Source organism: Microtus oregoni, unplaced genomic scaffold (genome assembly GCF_018167655.1).
Source record: "Microtus oregoni isolate MIOR12 unplaced genomic scaffold, Mior012 000053F_ref0000044, whole genome shotgun sequence".
NCBI lineage: Eukaryota > Metazoa > Chordata > Mammalia > Rodentia > Cricetidae > Microtus > Microtus oregoni.
Window position 1 is genome coordinate 4485574 of NW_024543829.1, and position 19512 is coordinate 4505085.

General features: G+C 37.7%; 1 protein-coding gene across 2 annotated transcripts in view; it reads left to right on the plus strand.

The window, feature by feature from the left end:
• Positions 1–19512, plus strand: part of Nudcd1 (NudC domain containing 1) — a 42315-nt gene that overhangs the window by 10305 nt on the left and 12498 nt on the right. The window contains exons 3-6 of one of the 2 annotated variants that reach the window (XM_041637483.1): positions 12862–13044; positions 13312–13492; positions 15971–16153; positions 17992–18199. In XM_041637483.1, coding sequence (XP_041493417.1) covers positions 12862–13044; positions 13312–13492; positions 15971–16153; positions 17992–18199 — 755 coding nt within the window. The remainder of the gene's footprint in view (positions 1–12861; positions 13045–13311; positions 13493–15970; positions 16154–17991; positions 18200–19512) is intronic. The other variant, XM_041637484.1, reaches the window with a different exon arrangement.

A 19512-nucleotide genomic window follows, 5' to 3' on the forward strand; every position in this document is an offset into this window, starting at 1 on the left:
TTAGTTCAGCAGCATTTATAAATAAATATCTTTTAGCAGCTGTTGCTCCTTTCTCAGCATTCAAATAATTCAAAGAGAGCATAATAGCATACAGTATCAAAATTCTCTGTGTATTTTCCATCTTTGTGCAGCTTTGTTTTAACCTCTATTTTGTTTATTTTTACTTTTAACTCTTTGCTTTTTGAGACAGGTTCTCTGTATCTTTGACCTGAAGTAACTCTGTAGACCAGGCTGTCTTTGACCTTTCAGAGATCCGCCTGTCTCTGCCTCCCAGGCATTCAGGATTAAAGGTGTACACTACTACACCTTGAACTCACAGAGATCTGTTTGTCTCTGCCTTCTAGGCACTGGGATTAAAGGTGTGTGCTACCACACCTTGAAGTCACAGAGGTCAATCTCCCTCTGCCTTCCAAGTGTTGGGATTAAAGGTGTGTACTACCACACACAACAACTCTCTTCCTTTTTTTTTTGTTTTGTTTTTTACTTTAAGAACTTCAACTTTTAGTCTGCATATATTTTTAATACACTGTACACCATTTAAAAATTTTCTTTGTCTTTGAATCTCTCTTTACTGTATATCTCTTTTTTTCTGACCACATGAGTCTTTAATTTACCAAGAAATATCAGTAGGATTAAAGCCATGGCTTTGACGGCTAGATGTAGCCCTTTCCTTAGCTTTCCAGCCTCATGGCTGAGGTACTGGCTGTAGCCATGTTTACTGCCACAACTCTATGGCATTTCAAGGTCCCTGCCAGCAAGCGAGCTTCAGCAGCCTGTGCTTGCAAACCGCACGAACCGCCTGCGTAAGAGAGTCAGAGTTTGCCCTGGCAGGACAGCCCAGAAAGCTGGCATTTTTAAAAGGCGCAGCTTTTTTCCTGTTACGGCTGAAAACCGAAAAGCGTGCGTTCAGCTTTTCGTCAACACTGTTTAAGTGTTTCGTGGCAGGACCTCTTAAAAGAGCTGCAGGGTTTTGCAGCTAAAGCGGAGTCAGGAAGCCTCTATTAAATTGCAGCTACCAAGAAAACATGCTCTTCTCTTTCCCATACTTTCTCAGGCTTTCAGTGGATTCAGATGTCCACACGTCTGGGTGCCAATCTGTAGGGCGCCATTTGTAGTAATTGGATGCGGCTGGGGTGCCAGGGACGCAGTCCCGCCGCCTCCAATTACTACAAATGGCGCCCTACATGTATGCTTTACTAATTTTTTGTATTTGTTGTTGGTTATGTTTTTGGTTTTCTGGTTGTTTCTGTTTTTCTGATTTCAGCCCTGAGTTTGATTATTTCCTGCTGTGTACTTTTGGGTGTGATTTATTTTTGTTGTTATAGAATTCTCAAGTGTACTGTTAAATTACTACTATGAGATTTCTGTTGTTTTTTTTTTTTTAATGTAGGCACTTATTGCTATGGATTTGCCTCTTAGAACCACCTTCATTATGTTTCGTAAGTTTCAATATGTTATGTATTCATTTATCCAAGTTAACAAAATTAGAAATGAAAACAGGAATATAGCAACTGATACCTAGGGAATTGGAGAACCCTAAGGACACACTTTAAAAACCAGTACTCCACCAAATTGGAAAATCTAAAAGAAATGGCTAATTCTCTCAATACATACCACTCGCCAAAGTTAAATCAAGACCAGGTGAGCAATTTAAAAAGACCTTTAACTCCTAGTGAAATAGAAGCAGTTATTAAAAGCTCCCAACTAAAGAAAGCCTCAGACTAGATGGTTTTAGCTCACAAGAAGAATTAATGCCAGTACTCCTCAAATCATTTCACAACATGGAAACAGAAGGAGCACTGCCCATTCATTTAATAGGCCAGTCACCCTGATACTCAAACCACATAAAGACCCAAAGAAAAAAAATAATTACAGACCAGTTTTCCATGTGAACACAGATACAAATATACTCAATAAAGTTCTTGCAAACTGAATCCAAGAACATCAAAAAGATCGTTCATAACCCAGTAGGCTTCATCCCAGAAGTACAGGGATGGTTCAACATACAGAAATTGATAAATATAATCCACCAGATAAAGAAACTGAAAGACAAAAAACACATAATCATCATTAGATGAAGAAAAGAGCTTTGACAAAATCCAACACCTCTTCATGATAAAAGTTATGGAGAGATTATGGATACCAGGGATATGCTTTAACATAATAAAGGCAGTTTACAGCAAGCCCATAGCCAACATAAACTTGAATGGAGAGAAACTAAGAAGCAATTCCACTAAAATCAAGGACAAGGTAAGGTTGTCTACACGCCATACAAATTCGGTATACTTGAAGTCTTAGCTAGAACAATAAGACAACTGAAGGGTATCAAGGAGATAGAAAAAAAGAAGAGGCAAAATACATTTATTTGCAGATGATGCTAAAGTATACATAAATGACCCTAAAAATTCCACCAGGAAACCCCTCCAGGTGATAAACACTTTCAGCAAGGTGGCTGGATACATAATTAACTCACAAAAATCAGTAACCTTCCTAAGTACAAATAACAAGCAGTCTGAGAAAGAAATAGAAGAAACAGCACCTTTCACAATAGCCTCAAATAATATAAACCCAATTGAAAATGGAATACAGATCTAAATAGAATTGTCAAAAGTAGAAACTAATGGCCAAGAAACACTTAAAGAAAGGTTCAACATCCTTCATCATCAGGAAAATGAAAACTACTTTGAGATTTTGTCTTACACCCATCAGAATGACCAATACCTTGTTCATTGCTGCTGTATTCATAATAGCCACAAATTGAAAATAATCTAGATGTCTGTCAACAGAATGGATAAAGAAAATGTGATACATTTACAAAATGGAGTATTATCCAGCGGTTTAAAAATGAAATAAGTAGTTTTGCAGGTAAATGGATGGAATTAGAAAAAAATCATCTTGAGTGAGGTATCCCACACTGAAAAAGACAAATATGGTCTGTATTTTCTTTTGTCTGGTAGTAGCTGTGAAATCAATTATACCCAAGCTACAATGCATAGAACCACAGAAGTTAGGTATAGAGTAATAGATTAGGAGGAACAGATAGATGTTGTTAGGCACGGGACATAGAGCATATTTATACTTTATTTTTACTTTTTAAGTTAATTTAAAAATAGATTACCATATATTTGTATTGTTTTGGCTGATTCTCCTTCCTTATTTACTCTCCCTTTCCTCTCTGTCCCCCCTTGCCTGCTGTAACCTTTCACCTTTGTATTGTCTTCCCCACTCTCCACTCCCTGAAAGCCTCTTTTTTTCCCTACTCACTTGGGCTTTTTTCTAGTGTCCTGTCTTTACCCATATTTACTCCCATCTGGAAACACATGTTTAACACTTGGAGTCTAGGATCTGTTTATCTGCATCTTGTTATACAGTATTTTCTAGTTCTATCCATGATTTCATAAGTATCATTGTAATATGTGCCACATTTTCATTATCCATTCATCTAGCTTGACTCCATTTCCTTGCTAATGTGACTAGAACAGTGTTAGCAATGGATATGCAGGTATCTCTGGGTTTTGTGTATATGTCCAGAAATGGTATAGCTAGCTCACATATGGCTTGTGTTTTGAGAAGCCCCCGCACTGGTTTCCATAGTAGCCACACTACCTCCCAACAGTGGATACGGATCCTCCCTCTTTTATTTTTTTCCAGGATGACTCCAGGGGCAGCTCTGTGTGTTTTCATCTGCTCCATATGGTTGGTTGGTTGGTTATTTATTTATTTATTTATTTATTCGTAGAAGTTCCTGTCCAAAATGGGCATACAGAATAGCAATCAGTCTAGAATATGATTTTATTCTTACATAAATATTAATGGATCATCCCATAGAAGGCACTTTTTGAATTCCAGGTATAATGGTCATTCCTTTAATTCTGGCCTCTGGATCTGCTGGCAGGGAAACTTACCTGGTAAAAACCACAGGCCTGCATGTTCCACAGGTGACATTGTGTTTCTGAAATAACTACTTGAACTCTATATACATTTTTAACTCTCGTCAAACGATTTCTTAGGGTTTTTATGTCATTGTCACTAGAGTGTATGATACTGACTTGAATTGGTGAGTAAGGTAAGCGCAAACCTCGTTAGCACACGTGAAGGAAGAAGAGTGGGCGGCTAAGGTGGACGCTCTGAGTCCCGTGTAAATAGCCCATCAGACTGCCTCTTTCAGTCTGTCCTCTGAATAATGTCTCTGAGCTCCTTGAATTATGTGCTGAGAATCAGTTTGGCCTACTTTAGACATGCGGATATGCTACCATTATTCATCAGTGAAATCATATTTCTTTGTTCATTTTTCTCTCAAAATTTTTAGTAAAGTAGAAATAGCTTGCTCTGAGGGGAATATTTTCAATAAAATGTAGTGTTCTTGAAGGGGAAAGCTCCATTAGCACTCCATAAAAGGCTCATTTATAACCCCTTTTATTCTGTTTTACTAATTTTTCACCATTTAGTATTTTTTTTTAAAAAAACCTACATGAATACACATTTTAGTTATCTTTAGTTTTTGAGATAAATTAATTTCCTGGGTAAAGAAATATTTTTCTTTAAACATGATTGAATGTTTCTATATGGTTAGTTAAAAATAAATTGATAGCATGCCGAAGTGAAGTACAGCCGTGAGATGCGCAAGAGTACACGGGAGTGCACGGGAGTGCACGGGAGTGAGTACACGGGAGTGAGTACACGGGAGTGAGTACACGGGAGTGAGTACACGGGAGTGAGTACACGGGAGTGAGTACACGGGAGTACACGACAGATGCTAGGGATGCGGTTGATGTCACCTCCACAGAGATTTGAGGGGTGGAGTAGAGTTTGCCTCACAGGAGCTGGGCGTGATGATGCACTCCTCATCCCATTCCTCAGGACATGGAAATGGGAGAACCAGAAGTCAGATGCAAACTGAGCTACCTAAACAAAACTGTCTCTAGTGGGGGAAAGAAAGAAAAGAACTTGCCTTTTACATTGGGGTGATGGGCATTCCGGCAGCGTAAAAACACACTTGACAAAGTTAAGGCATGGTGACTCCCTGTAGGCACTGTGCTGAACTGGGAGGGGTGGGTGGACAGGGTCACAGTCAGAGCCACGAGCTTGGTTGTTATCAGTTGTCTTGCTGATGACCAGGACTTGCAGTGCCATGCCCAGCTTAAACCACAAATACTTTATTAGAAATCTGAGATAAAACCTATTTTCCCTGGAAACCACCAGAACCACTGTGGTTTGGTCCTAGTATTTTTCTCTGTTGGAAACTTCCCCAGGAAACAAGTTACTATAATTATACCCAAACAGATTATTTGATGTGTAATTGGGGCAAATACCAATACTTTTGATATTCATTTTTTTCTGACCTAATTTGTCTTCTTTATGGGCAACTTAGAGAAAGTGGTTATACTTTTTTTTTTTTAGGTTAGTTATTGCCTTTTCTCTTTTCTGTAATATTCCTCTGTTTACCCAATCAAGTTTTAAAAAGATGCTGTTACTATAATGTATATGTTATATTATAAAAAGCCAGGTTTCGGGGGTTTTGTTTTTGTTTTGTTTGCTTTGTTTTTTTCTCCATCAATTCAGCTTTTTTCTTTGATTTTCCAATTCCACTTCACCTGAGAATCATGTATAGTACTTAGCTAACATAAGAACTAATTTCAGAATCCCATTTTCAAAGACTCTGAATCAGTGTGTTATGGCTAACAGTGGTCTGGAAATTTAAAATTTTATCCAGCACAGTAGGCGATTTTCCCTGGGCCCTAGTGGCGATGAAGTCTTGCTGCCCGGTGCTGGCCAGTGGAATACCATGCTTAGTATTTTTTTTTTTCTCTCCAGCAACAAAATAAACCAGCAAATTCTTTGAGCTGCTCTGTTGAGAGCATGTGAAGAATGCAGACCACTAATTAGAGACCAGCCTTTTCTTGTGGCTGGTGTAAATGAGCACCCTTGTTAAATCTGCAAAATGACACCTTGTGAAAATGAAAGGGCCTTCCCTACCTGTGAGAGCCAGCAGATGGCAGCAACTCAGTGTAGCTGTTAAGAGGCCTTCCACACCAAGCAAGTTTCACTGTAGGCTTGCAATATTTAAGCTTTTAGGAATGTCGATGAGGAGAAAGTGTGTTTAGGGTGTAGAAAAAGCCTTGGGGGGCTACTGCTACTGCTCAATTTACTGAAACTTGCTGCTTCTCAATATTTAGAATATTTCTGTCATAACAGACTTCTGTTTACTTGGCAAGCGTTCTTATTTTCTCCAGTAACAAGAATGTCATTTTCTGTGGTGTCTTTAAAGTGTGGGGAGTAGCTCTTGGATTTCATGTAATGTGTGACTATGCCATAGAGAAACAAGTAATAATTACTTTGTAGCCCAGATCCTTGGGTGCCAGTAGGCTGCTTCGAGTCCTGAAGCTTGCCTTGTTTATTTATTTTTACTATATTAATTCCACCTACCCAAGAACATGGGAGATCTTTCCATTTTCTGCTGTCTTCTTTAATTTCTTTCTTCAAAGATTTAAAGTTTTTGTCATACAGGACTTCCACTTGTTTGCTCAGAGTTACTCGAAGATATTTTATGTATTTGTGTCTATTGTGAAGGGTGATTTCTTTCTCAGCCCATTTATCATCTGTATAAAGGAGGGCTACTGATTTTTTTGAGTTAATCTTGATTCCTGCTACTTTACTGAAGGTGTTTATGAGTTATAGAAGTTCCTTGTTAGAATTTTTGGAGTCACTTATGTAAACTATCATATCATCAGCAAATAGTGAGATTTTGACTTCTATTTCGATTTGTAGCCCCTTGATGTCCTTTTGTTGTCCTATTGCTCTGCCTGGAACCTCAAGTACTATAACAAACAGCTAAAGAGAGAGCGGACAATCTTGTCTTGTTCCTCATTTCAGTAGGATCGCTTTGAGTTTCTCTCCATTTAGCTTGATGTGTGTTGGCTTGCTGTATATTGTCTTTATGTGTTTAGGTATGTCCCTGTATCCCTGCTCTCTCCAATATATTTAATCTGCTTTGTCAGGAAGGGATGCCATATTTTGTTGAAGGCTTTTCCAGCATCTAATGAGATCATGTGTTTTTTTTTTTTTTCAGTTTGTTTATATGGTGGATTACATTGACAGATTTTTGTATGTTGAACCATCCCTGCCTTTCTGGGATGAAACCTGCTTGGTCATGGTGGATGATTTTTCTGATGTATTCTTGGATTCGGTTTGCCAGTATTTTATTGAGTATTTTTGCATCAATGTTCATGAGTTGAGTGGTCTGTAATTTTCTTTCTTAGTAATATCTTTGCGTGCTTTGGGTATCAGGGTAATTGTAGGCTCCTAAAAAGAGTTTGGCAATGTTCCTTTTGTTTCTATTGTGTGGAACAGTTTGGGGAATATTGGTATTAGTTCTTTGAAAATCTTGTAGAATTCTGCCTGAAACAATCTGGTCCTGGGATTTTTTTGGTTGGAAGAGTTTTGATGACTGTTTCTATTTCTTTAGTGGTTATAGGTATATTTAATCTGCTTATTTGGTCTTCATTTAATTTTGGTAAGTGATATTTATCCAGAAAATTTCTATTTCTTTTAAATTTTCCAATTTTGTGAAGTACAGGTTTTCAAAGTATAACCTGTAAAGCAAAGGACACAGTCAACAAGACAAAACGGCAGCCTACAGATTGGGGAAAGATCTTCACCAACCCTACATTGGATAGAGGGCTGATCTTCAAAATATACAAAGAACTCAAGAAATTAGTCATCTAAAGAACAAATAATCCAATAAAAAAAAATGGAGTACAGACCTAAACAGAGAACTCTCAACAGAGGAATCTAAAATACCTGAAAGGCACTTAAGGAAATGCTCAACATCCTTAGCCATCAGAAAAATGCAAATCAAAACAACTCTGAGATTCACTCTTACACCTATCAGAATGGGCAGGACCCAAAACACTATTGACAACTTATGCTGGAGAGGCTGTGGGGTAAAGGGAACACTTCTGCATTGCTGGTGGGAGTGCAAACTGGTGCAGCTCCTTTGGATATCAGTGTGGCGATTTCTCAGAAAATTAGGAAACAACCTTCCTCAAAATTTAGCAATACCACTTTTGGGTATATACCCAAAGGATGCTCAATCGTGCCACAAGGACATGTGTTCAGCTATGTTCATAGCAACATTATTAGCAATAACTAGAACCTGGAAACAACCTAAATTTCCCTTCGACTAAAGAATAGGTAAGGAAAACGTAGTCCATTTACACAATGGAGTACTACACGGCAGAAAAAAAAATAATGACATCTTGAAATTTGTAGGCAAATGGATGGATCTAGAAAACACCATATTGAGTGAGGTAACTCAGACCTAGAAAGACAAATTGTACTCACAAGTGGCTTTTAGACATAAAACAAAGAAAAAAAACAGCCTAAAATTCACAATCCCAGACAATTTAGACAACCATGAGGACCCTAAGAGAGACATACATGGATGTAATCTACATGGGAAGTAGAAAAAGTTAAGACCTCCTGAGTAAATTGGAAGTGTGGGGATCATGGGAAAGAGTAGAAGGGGATGGGGGAGGAAGGGAGGGGGACATAAAAAATATATATAGCTTAATAAAAACAATAAAAGAAAGAATAGAAAAAAGTTTAAGAAATGAAGTTAATGTTTCACAATGGTTGATGTTAATCCCATTGTAACAGCACTCATGGGTGGCATCCCTCCCAAGTTCTGCTTGAACATGTTTTTAACCTCCAGTTTCCCCATAGGAGTGTAAGTATTAAAAAACAAAAACAAAATATTTCATTTATTCAAAGCTTTTCTGTTTCTGGCTGTAACTACAAGGACCCCAAAATCCAATTTAGATAAATATATGCAGTATAAATGCTATTGACTATTCCTTTATAATGTCATCCATCTATAATATATGAACATTATAACTTACATTACGCTTATGGCATAGGAGCCAATATAGCCAAAAATACCATGTCTGGTTAAAGAGAAACTTAATGTGCTAATTGCAGAGTGAATGTTTTAGGGAATGGCATTTGTGCATTGCGTTGAGATTTGAAGTATTTGTTAGAAAAAATGGTTTCTTTCCTAGATGATAACGACAAGGAAGAGAGATTTACCATCTACAGGACTCGGTAGGACTGGAATCTTGGCCCTGTCGCCGTGGAGTTTCAGTTGGATTGATCCATGTGAACCCCTCTTAAGCTGGGTTAATGATTGCAGCTTCATCAGTTTGGTGATGTTTAAATGAGATGGCCAAAGTTGAAAATGCTTCATGCTGTAGGCCCTCATTGAGCATTAAATTTGCCAGCACAATTCCAGTTCTGCGAATCAGCAGGGAATTATTACCCCAAGTGATTTTCTAGTAATTTTTAACATGGTTACATTTTTGTTTTGTTTTGTTTTGCTTTGTTTGTGAGTAAAGGATAATATGTGGAGCCTGGAGCTGGAGATGTCACTTTCCTGAGGCATTATTATGAGGACACTTTAGAACTGAACTAAATTCTAAATTGGGAACATTTGGGTTTTTTTCGTTTTATCATTTAACTCAAGTGAGGCAAACACTGTGTGTTTTAAGTTCGTTAATTTTGGTTCACATTTGTATACTCAAGTGTCTTAATTATTCTATTAGATATTGCACCAATTTATCTGATAATTATATTTCTATTAACTTCAGTCATGTGTAGCCATGTATTTAAAAGAAAATGGCCTAAAACACTTGAACAGCGATTGCCTAGTTTAGCCTTCCTTCTTAATGATGGTTCACCAGAGTAAGTCTGACAGATCATGCAGTCAACACCTGCTTTGTGGAAGTCTATTTTACCTTTATTATTTTGTCTCTTTATTTATATTTTTAAATTATGTGTGCTACACAAATGATTTGGTATGGAACAAGAATCACAACATATTTAAAGCCTTTGCCAGCAGTCTCCCTGCCCAGCCACACTCCAGTCTTATTTCTCTTCCTGGTGCTAAGCACTGTTCCGTGTCTGTCATTGCTGTGAGCTGATGGCGCCTCACATTTGTTTGTGCATGTATGAATTCATGTTGAATGGTAAGCACATTATATCATTCTGTCTTTTTCTTTGTCAGTATCTCATTGAGTTTATTATTTTTTGTTAGCGATACAAATCTATCTGAGTACATTTATCTGGTATTTGGGTTTCCTTAGAGTGGCTGTTCTATTTCTTTGCCAGCACTTTCTAGACGACAGAACAGTCACACTGTTTGAACAAGTTGGATCTATTACTCCTTGCAGTAAGGGGAAACATAAGTGAAGGAGAGCCACAGGGTGTCTGGGAGGATTTAGCATTGGTGATAGTAAGGGATCTGACTCGGGGTGATTTGGAGCGGCAGGGTTTCAGGAAGCGGGAGATGGGGCTGTCAAGTGTCACCTAGGATAGAAGACCTGACTGGAGCTCTGCCTGTGACAGTCAGGTAGACGCAGTGGCTCCTGTCACGTGCTGTAGATCCTGTTTGTAGTGATGTGTTCTTCTGTGTGGAAATTCTCATGGAGTGACGCTGTTTTGTCTTGTCCCGTTGTAGTTGCAGTGTTTGTCTGACATTTATGTTCAGTAGAAGAATGCTGTAATTTTGGATTTTGTAGCCAAACCAAGACCTGCGGGAGCTGCATCAGGAGCTGCTGTTACACGACATCCCAGTTTTCACTGGCTTAAATTTTCTTTTTCTTTATGCTTGAGCTTATATTAATAGAAATACTATATAAATCCCTGTAGGTTGGATTATATCAAAGGGTATAATTATATCGTTAAATTTGTTTTCTTACCTTTTTTTTATAAGCCTATACGTATTTCTTCTGCCAATAGGGCACTTAAGCCAAGGATAGGCATTGCAAGTCTAATTTTTTTCTCTTTGATAATGGTAGAATATTATTTTACCTTTAAAAGACATTTTTTAACAGGCTTTAGGGGCTCTTGAGGTTTCAAGAACAAGCCAGTGTTTACCTGGATATTAGCCCTGTGTGTGCTTCTTTGTTTCCTATGTGGCGCTTTTTTGTATGGACAATCATCGACTGACTACCCTACAATTATTAAACTGTCCTCTGTCAGTCGTTTAACTTTTCCTGTAAAGCCTTCAGATTAACAGTCCTACTGAAATACGTGGTATTCCTGTGTTTGTCAGAGATGAGGTTCCCCAGAAGTAAGCTAGCGTACCAGTATCGCTTGTTGATGAGTCTGTCTGTTTTCATTTTGTGGAAGTACCATGTCGTGTTCTAAACGCAGGCATGGACATCAGCTTACGGCACAATTTCTGTTAACTGACCTGATTGGATCTTGTTCTGTTTCCTCTGTAAAACATCGGGACTGGAGACTGCAATAAGCCAAATGTTTACTGACGGTGGCTGTACTGCACTGTGTATAATGCATTTTAGTACTGATATAATATATAATCTTGATATAATCCTGTTTTACATTGTCAGTATTCATATATGATGTTTCTAAAAGCAGTTGTTGTTTGCTGTGCTTGCTATTTTATATTTCTTATTTAATTCGACATTACCAAATATAACAACGTGAGTAAAAAAATGAAAGGTAATTTCATAGATGATTAAAGTGGTTTGCTTTTTTCGAAATCTTGTAGTTAAAAAAGTATAGATTAAAACAATTATAGAATCACAAGATTAAAATACATTAATCAAGGATCACTTTCCTCTGTAGGGAGCTCTGACAATTAAACATTTTTTTAAACGTACAATTGAATATAGAAAATATAGTGATTTATGAGCATTTATTTCCTGAATGGTAAATTTTGAACATATTTTTTTATGAAACATTTTGGTGATTCTTATCATAGCTCTATATTGTAAAGGCAGATAACAACTGAAAATTTGTGAACAGAAATCTAAGTTTGCATTATCTAAATGTAATACTTCCCCTTGCCTTGAGACAGGGCTTCCCTGTATAGCCCTGTCTGTCCTGGAACTCGCTTTGTATACCAGGCTGGCCTCACTCACAGAGATCCACCTGCTTCTGCCTTCTGAGTTCTGGAATTAAAGGCACATTTACTTGTTTTTCAGGATTTTTGAGGGGGTTCGTTTTTATTCAATAATACTTTTTTTTTTTGCTGTAGAACAGTGGTTCTCAACCTGTGGGTCATGACCCATTTGGAAGTCACAGTCCTTTCACAGGGGTCACCTAAGACCATTAAAAAAAAAAAACAAAAAAACCAAGATACTTACATTGCAATTCATAACAGCAGCAAAATTATAGCTATGAAGCAGCAACAAAAAATATTTTATGGTTGGGGGTCAGCACCATGTGATTAACTGTATTTAAAGGTCACAGTGATACGAAGGCTGGAAATCACTGGTGTAGAATATTATCCACATAGGCATTTGGAATACAATGTGGTATTTCTAGTTAGAAAATTAACACTAGTGATCATTAGCCCTAAGGCTAAGAGAAAGAAATGAGATTAGCGTGCTGTACTAGCCTCTTTGACACAAGAGCTACAGTACCCAGTCACTTGGAAATCATCTCAGTCTCGTCAGGAATCGCAAAGTGGCAGTCTCCCTGTTGGTTTCTCATGGGAAACTCTATGACAGTCACAGGGTTCTGTGATTGCTGGGTTCCTCCTTGCGTGGGTATTTACTCCCCTATCTGATCATCACCACAGCTTCCGGCTAGCCCCCTCGCAGCATGTAACCTAAGAAAGGGCAAAGATGATGATGTAACTTGTTTTGTAATATCCTAGAGGTTGTACGCCACCTCTCCCATCTACTGTTATTTGTTAAAATCAGTACATAAAGTTCATACTTGAAGGGAAATTGACGCAACTTTTGAATATGGAAGAATCAGCTGTACTGTAGGTATTTTGCGTGTGTACAGATCAGGAAGAGAGGGATTTGCTTATAATCCTTGGTTTCGTTTCAGGACACTGCCTTAGGAAAACCTCGAGAGGTTTTTCGTCTTCCTACAGATTTGACAGCATATGACAATCGTCTTTGTGCATCTATCCATTTTACATCCCCTACTTGGGTTACCTTGTCAGATGGAACTGGAAGATTATATGTCATCGGAACAGGTGACCGTGGAAATAATCCTGAAAAATGGGAAGTGAGTTGTTTTTGTTCTTTGTAAGACTTGTGCAGAATCCAGAAGGTGTATGCAAACTAGATGGAGAGCCACTTTCTGACTGCGCTGTGTGCTCTGTGAAGCACCCTTTCCTGTCATGATTCTGGGACATTGCTTTCCTTCTTTTCCTCCTGTCCATTCCTTTCAAGTGTCCTGTTATTTGGTCTTTTTTTTCTTTTGTCAAGAGTGCTGATCATATTTCTCTTTTATAAACTATGCATTTAAATATGTGTAATTTTTCCCCTACAGATTGTGTTTAATGAAGAACTTGGGAATCCGTTTATTATAATTCACAGTATCTCGTTGCTGAAAGCTGAAGAACATTCAGTAGCTATGCTTCTTCTTCGAATAGAGAAGGAGGAATTGGACATGAAAGGAAGTGGTTTCTATGTTTCTTTGGAGTGGGTCACTGTCAGTAAGAAAAACGAAGGTAAAGTAAACAAGATTCCAAACCTCTCTAGTTAGTCTTCCCTTATGTGGGCTTGAAATGGAAGATTTACTGCTTGCTTTTTGAGCAATGTAATAAACTATGCTTCTACAACCAACTATGCAGTTTCTTTAAAAGAATTACATGAATTTTTGAGACCTCAAATTGTAAACAGTAGTTTCTTGTCCCGTCTGCCAGTTCCCAAATGCCCAGCCACCATTTCCCAAATTAGTACATAGAGGCTTAATAACAATTATAAGTGCTGGGCCAGTAGCTCAGGCTTGTCACTAACTAGCTCTCACCTTTAAGTTAACCCATACACCCTGTTTACACTCTGCCACATGGTGGGACCTTTATTAACATGGCATGTTCATCTCCTGCTCCCTCTGCATCTGGCTGGCAACTCCTCAGACTCTGCCTTTTCTTCCCATCACCCTGTCTGTACTTTCTGCCAGATAACTGGTCATCACCATTTTATTAAACCAATTTGAGTGACAAATATTTACAGTGTACAAGTGGATTATTTCAGAGCACATATTTATAAAAATATGAATAGTATAAAGGTATATAGTCACCTGAAATGATTTTTTGTTTGCTCACTGGTTTGTATTCCTTCCTTCCTTATTATATTTTTAAATTATTACATTTTAAAAATTTTTGTGTAATTTATTTTGATCACATTCTTTCTCCTCCCCCAAGTCCTCCCAGATACTCCCTACCCAACATCATGTTCCTTCATTCTTTCTCAAAACACCAAAAGGTCCCAAAACAAAAAAACAAGAAAGCAAAATCAAACAAACAAAAAACCAAAAAGTGTGTGTGCATACACACACAAACACACTCACAAAAGAAAACAATCCTCTTGGAGTTTTACATGTATATTTTGGGAACTAAAGTATTGGTCAACTACCCTGTCCTGAAGTGTGCTGGTCTACCCAGTGATACTGCATTGGGAAAAGCTGATTTTCATTTTACCAGCAGGTATCTATTGCTAATTACCTCCTCATTAGTCGTGGGACTTCGCATACACTTTGACGTATACTTCTTTGTGGTAGAGTTTTATCTGGCATGAACTTGTATAGGTCTGTGCATACTGTCACAGTCGCTGAGTTCATAGGTGTATTAGCCCTGTTTTGTGTAGATAACACTGCTTCCTTAAAGTTATCTTCTACCTCTGGACTTTGCACATCATCTTCTGCATAGATTCCTGTGGTAGTTTGAATGTGATTGGTCCCCATAAGCTCATAGGGAATATGGCCTCGTTAGAGTAGGTGTGGCCTTGGAGCAAAAATGACACTGTGGGGTTGGACTTTGATGTCTGATATACATTCAAGCCACCATCAGTGTCTCAGTTCACTTCCTATGGCATTCGGATTAAGATGGAGGACTCTAAGTGCCTTCTCCAGCATCATGTCCTCCTGCACATTGCCAAGTCCCAGCATGATGATCACAGACTCAACCTCTGAACTGTAGTCCACCCAGTTAAATGTTTTCTTTGTAAGAAGGAGTGGCACTATTAGGAGGTGTGGCCTTGTTGCAGGAAGTGTGTCAATGCAGTGTTCAGGGTCCCAGCCAACCGTGTTGCCTGTGGGGTTTTTGGTAGAGAGTAGTTCTTTTATCTGAAGTTTTTGGAGTATGTAGAAAACAATCTGTCTTCATCAGAGAATAAGTTCATTAAAACTTTAAAATTCAGTTAAATTGGTATTTATTGTAAAGGTTTTAAGTTGTTATTTCATTATTAATTATAATAATTGTATAGTTCTATTTTGGTATATAAGAATCAATTACTCTGTAAATGTTTTATTTTTAGAAGCCTTCATTAGTAACAAGAAAAAAAATTCCGCACATTCCCCCTCGCTCTCAGCTAGTGTCTCTTTTCAAAAGGTGCCTATTACATGCCAGTGTGGGAAAGTAGTTAGTCCCCTGAAGGTCTAGACTTTGTTCTCCAGATGAAATTGTGCAGGTTTGATGTACTTCAGGTATGTGGCATTCACTGGGATCAGCCACCAGGCACGTGTGACTATTGAGCACTGGAAATGTGGAGAAGTAATGAAGGAAGTGCATTTTAACATTTACCTAATTTTAATTAAGCTGCCATTTGCAGCAAGTGGCTGCTGTACTGGACAGTACAATTTAGAGAAAATTTCATCAAACCAGTATATTAAAGTAGGGATTTATTTGAGGTAGATAAAGTTGTCAGGAGTATGCGTATGTGTGTGGGTTTTTTGTGTGTATGTATGTGGTGTGTGTGTGTGTGTGTGTGTGTGTGTGTGTGTGAATGTGGAGGCCAGAGGACAGTTATGTGAGTCAGTTCTCTCTTCCACCATGTGGGTCTGTGGATCAGACTCTTGTGAGCAGGCTTGGTGGCAAGAGCCCTTACTCACTGAGCTAGCTGCCTTGGTGGCCATAAGTTGTCAATTTTCTATTCCTAAAAAGATTTTTTTTATATTATAGCTTTTCATAATACTTACTTTCCTCCAGACAGTAAAAAGTATGAAATTACGAAGCATCACGTTCTCCGTGGAAAGTCGGTGCCACATTACGCTGCTGTCGAGCCTGACGGAAACGGCCTCATGGTTGTGTCCTATAAGTCCTTCAAGGTTGTTTCGGTTGATCAGGAGCTTGAAGAAAGTATGGATGAAGACAGGTCAGAGAAAATCAAAGGTAATTTAACCTGCCAGGGGGCGCTCATGTGTACTTATGTACATATACATGTATGTCTGCTTTGTTATGAGTCCCACTAGGGCACAATAGATTGCTTTCTCTTAATTTTATTTCATGGCCCCATTTTTTTTTTAAGATTCTCCCTTAATGATGTGAACTAGTTTACCTTTGTAATTTTGTAATAATATGGTGTTTTAGAAATTGCAGTTGGCTTACTTGATTCTCTATCTAATACTTAATAAATAATACTTAATAGATAATAAATAAATAATGTTTATGTTAATAATGGATAAGGCAGTATGATAATGCTCTTCTAAAATAAGGTCTAATATCCATATTCTTACCTTTATTTAAACTGGCAGTTTCTTGACGGTAAGTGGATAAAGGTCAGGAGGTCATGCCTTAGAATAAAAACATTAGGATTAATCAGAATAGTATATTTAACAAAATTATATAGCATTTGATAATCACATATTCTTTGCATCTGCCTTTTATTCTGAAATGACTAAATTATTTGGAATAAAATTGGGGACTGAAGAGATGACTCTGAAGTTAAGAGCACTTGCTGATCTTGCTGACCTGGGTGTGATACCTAGCACCCACGTGGTGGCTCACGACCATCCTTATCTCCAGTACATACATGTGAGCACTCATACATATTAAATAGAAATAAAGAAAGCTTTAAAATAAAATTGGCCTCAGTAAATTTGAGTACTTTTTAAAAAAGATTAATTCTTTATGGCTTATTTAAATATACTAATGTAATTAATGTTAAAAATGTGTTCCCAAATTTATGAATATATGAGCCTCTCGATACAGAAAGAGTTGTGCCTTTAGGGCCTTTTCTTCTCTTTCCTGTTACCTCACATCCAGTTTTTGTTAGATGTGGACTTCTTCCCAATAAATACAGGAACCTTATTTCATTGCTAAATGTACTAAAGTCTTTACCAAGTCAGTGTTCTTAAAGCAAACCTCTGTGCCCTTAGAACTCATTCACTGAGCAGGTGTGAAGGACTGAGAGCCTTGATCACTGGGGATGTCTCTGCCTCCATGCTGTGACCACGGCAAACCAGTCCCAGCAGAGCACAGTGTGCGTTTATGTCCAACTGCTGGTTTTCTTGTTGATGCTTTGTGTTACATCTTGCAATTTATCAATTATTGTTTGTGATATTTTCACGATGATAAAGGAAAAGAGGATATTTTAAATTATATATGTTTGATTGATTAGCATTCTTAACACTTCTGAGAATAGAAACTGGTTTCATTCTCTGTAAACCTCATGAAAATGGTACCTGTGGACTATTTGGTATTATCATAATAATTTTCTTTAGTCTGTTTTCACTAAAACATGTAATTTTACAGGTTCCTCTTAGCCTTATTGTCAGAAGTTATCCATTATGCGATTAGATTGAGTAACTGATATGTTCACATTTCAGGGAGACTGGAGAGAGAGAGAGAGAGAGAGAGAGAGAGAGAGAGAGAGAGAGAGAGTGTGTGTGTGTGTGTGTGTGTGTGTGTGTGTGTGTGTTGGAAATAAGAGGGAGAAGAAGGGGGAGGTTAAAAAGAGGCAGAAAGTGAAGTAACAAAGTAAGGGGTTGCTGTCAGTAGTATTTATGAGTGCCATCTCTTAATGTATTGGGTGAGCCTGGAAGAGGAAAGTATCGTGTGCATTTGTTACAACTCTTTGTGTCAAATTCCTTGAAGTCTTTGTGCTTACAATTTATGTATATGTGACAGAATACTCACTAGGAAACACAGTGATTGGCTGGATAGGTTTTCTCTTTGATTTTGTGTGTTACGTCTATTTTTATTATGGAATGCATTTTCTTTTTCCCCAGTAGAACCTCTGTATTACTGGCAGCAAACTGACGATGATTTGACAGTAACAGTAAGGCTTCCAGAACACTGTGCAAAGGAAGATGTTGAAATACGGTTTTTGCCTGATAACATCAGCGTTATGCTGAAGGATGTCCAGGTTTTGGAAGGAAAGCTCTATTCATCTATTGATTGTGAAAGCAGTGCATGGACAATTAAAGAGAATGACAGGTATTTTTGTAGTTTTACATTTGAAATTTTAATTTTTATGATTTTACTTTTTAATATTTTCTCTCTACAGTAGTTATGTTAAAGATGAATGTTAATAGTTCCATCCATATTGGTCACTTTTTAGATAGATTAAAAATGCTGAAACTACATCAAAAAGTAGTTAAGAGTAAAGATGCTGCTGTACTTCTGTGATTTCTTTTCTTTTCTTTTCTTTTCTTTTCTTTTATATATGGTTTTTTGAGACAGGGTTTGGAGCCTGTCCTGGAACTAGCTCTTGTAGACCAGGCTGACCTCGAAATTTTTTGCTCATCTATTAATGTTTTTTAAAAGCAAGACATGAACCGTTAAGAAAATATTTATATAAAAGACATTTTCACTGTATAAAAGCCCTACAAACTCCTAAGATAACCAAGGGGCATAGACTGTATTTCAGTTGGTAGAGGGATTGCTTAGCATGCACAAATTTACTGTTTTTTTGGTTTTTATAATATATGGAAAAACAATTACGTTTGAAGTTCTTTTGAAACAGTTTGTTTCCACATCTGTTTGACTGTGTTTATGTGTATGCAAAAGTCTTGATAGCATTTAGAATTGGCAATTGAAAATCAGCCAGTACAGTTGGTAGCTCGAACACACTGCTCAGTTGGAAGTTGCTTAACCACTTAGGTGTTTTCCATTCCCATTTGGAACATGGACATAAAGACATTTGGTTGTGTGAAGCAGTAGATGAGGGAAAACATGAAGTGCCCGAGGCAGTCCCTCTCACAGGGTAAAGCATTAGGTGAGTGTGAGCCAGTGTTGTTGCTTTTGTTACCGTTCTCATCAGACTGGCAAATTCCTTAGAGAATATAACTAAGTCTGGGCATTATTGATTGTGGTGGTAATTTTCAGTGTTAATGATAAGAACTTTTATTATGTAAGTGATATTATTTTGGTTTTTTTTTTTTAATTTATTTATTTATTAAGGATTTCTGCCTCGTCCCCACAACCATATTATTTTGGTTTTTTCGTGACAGGGTTTCTCTGTGGTTTTGGAGCCTGTCCTGGAACTAGCTCTTGTAGACCAGGCTGGTCTCGAACTCACAGAGATCCGCCTGCCTCTGCCTCCCGAGTGCTGGGATTAAAGGCGTGCGCCACCCCCCCCAGCTAGTGATATTATTTTGTATAGTCTCTTAAATAGTTGCAGAAAAAATTTAGTGCTTTAATTGTTTTATGAATTCGTGATAACAACAGCCTTGCTAAAGAATAGTTGATAAGTTTGCTTGTTTACTTTGATAATTACAATAATAGGTCATATTGTATTCTTGGATTTG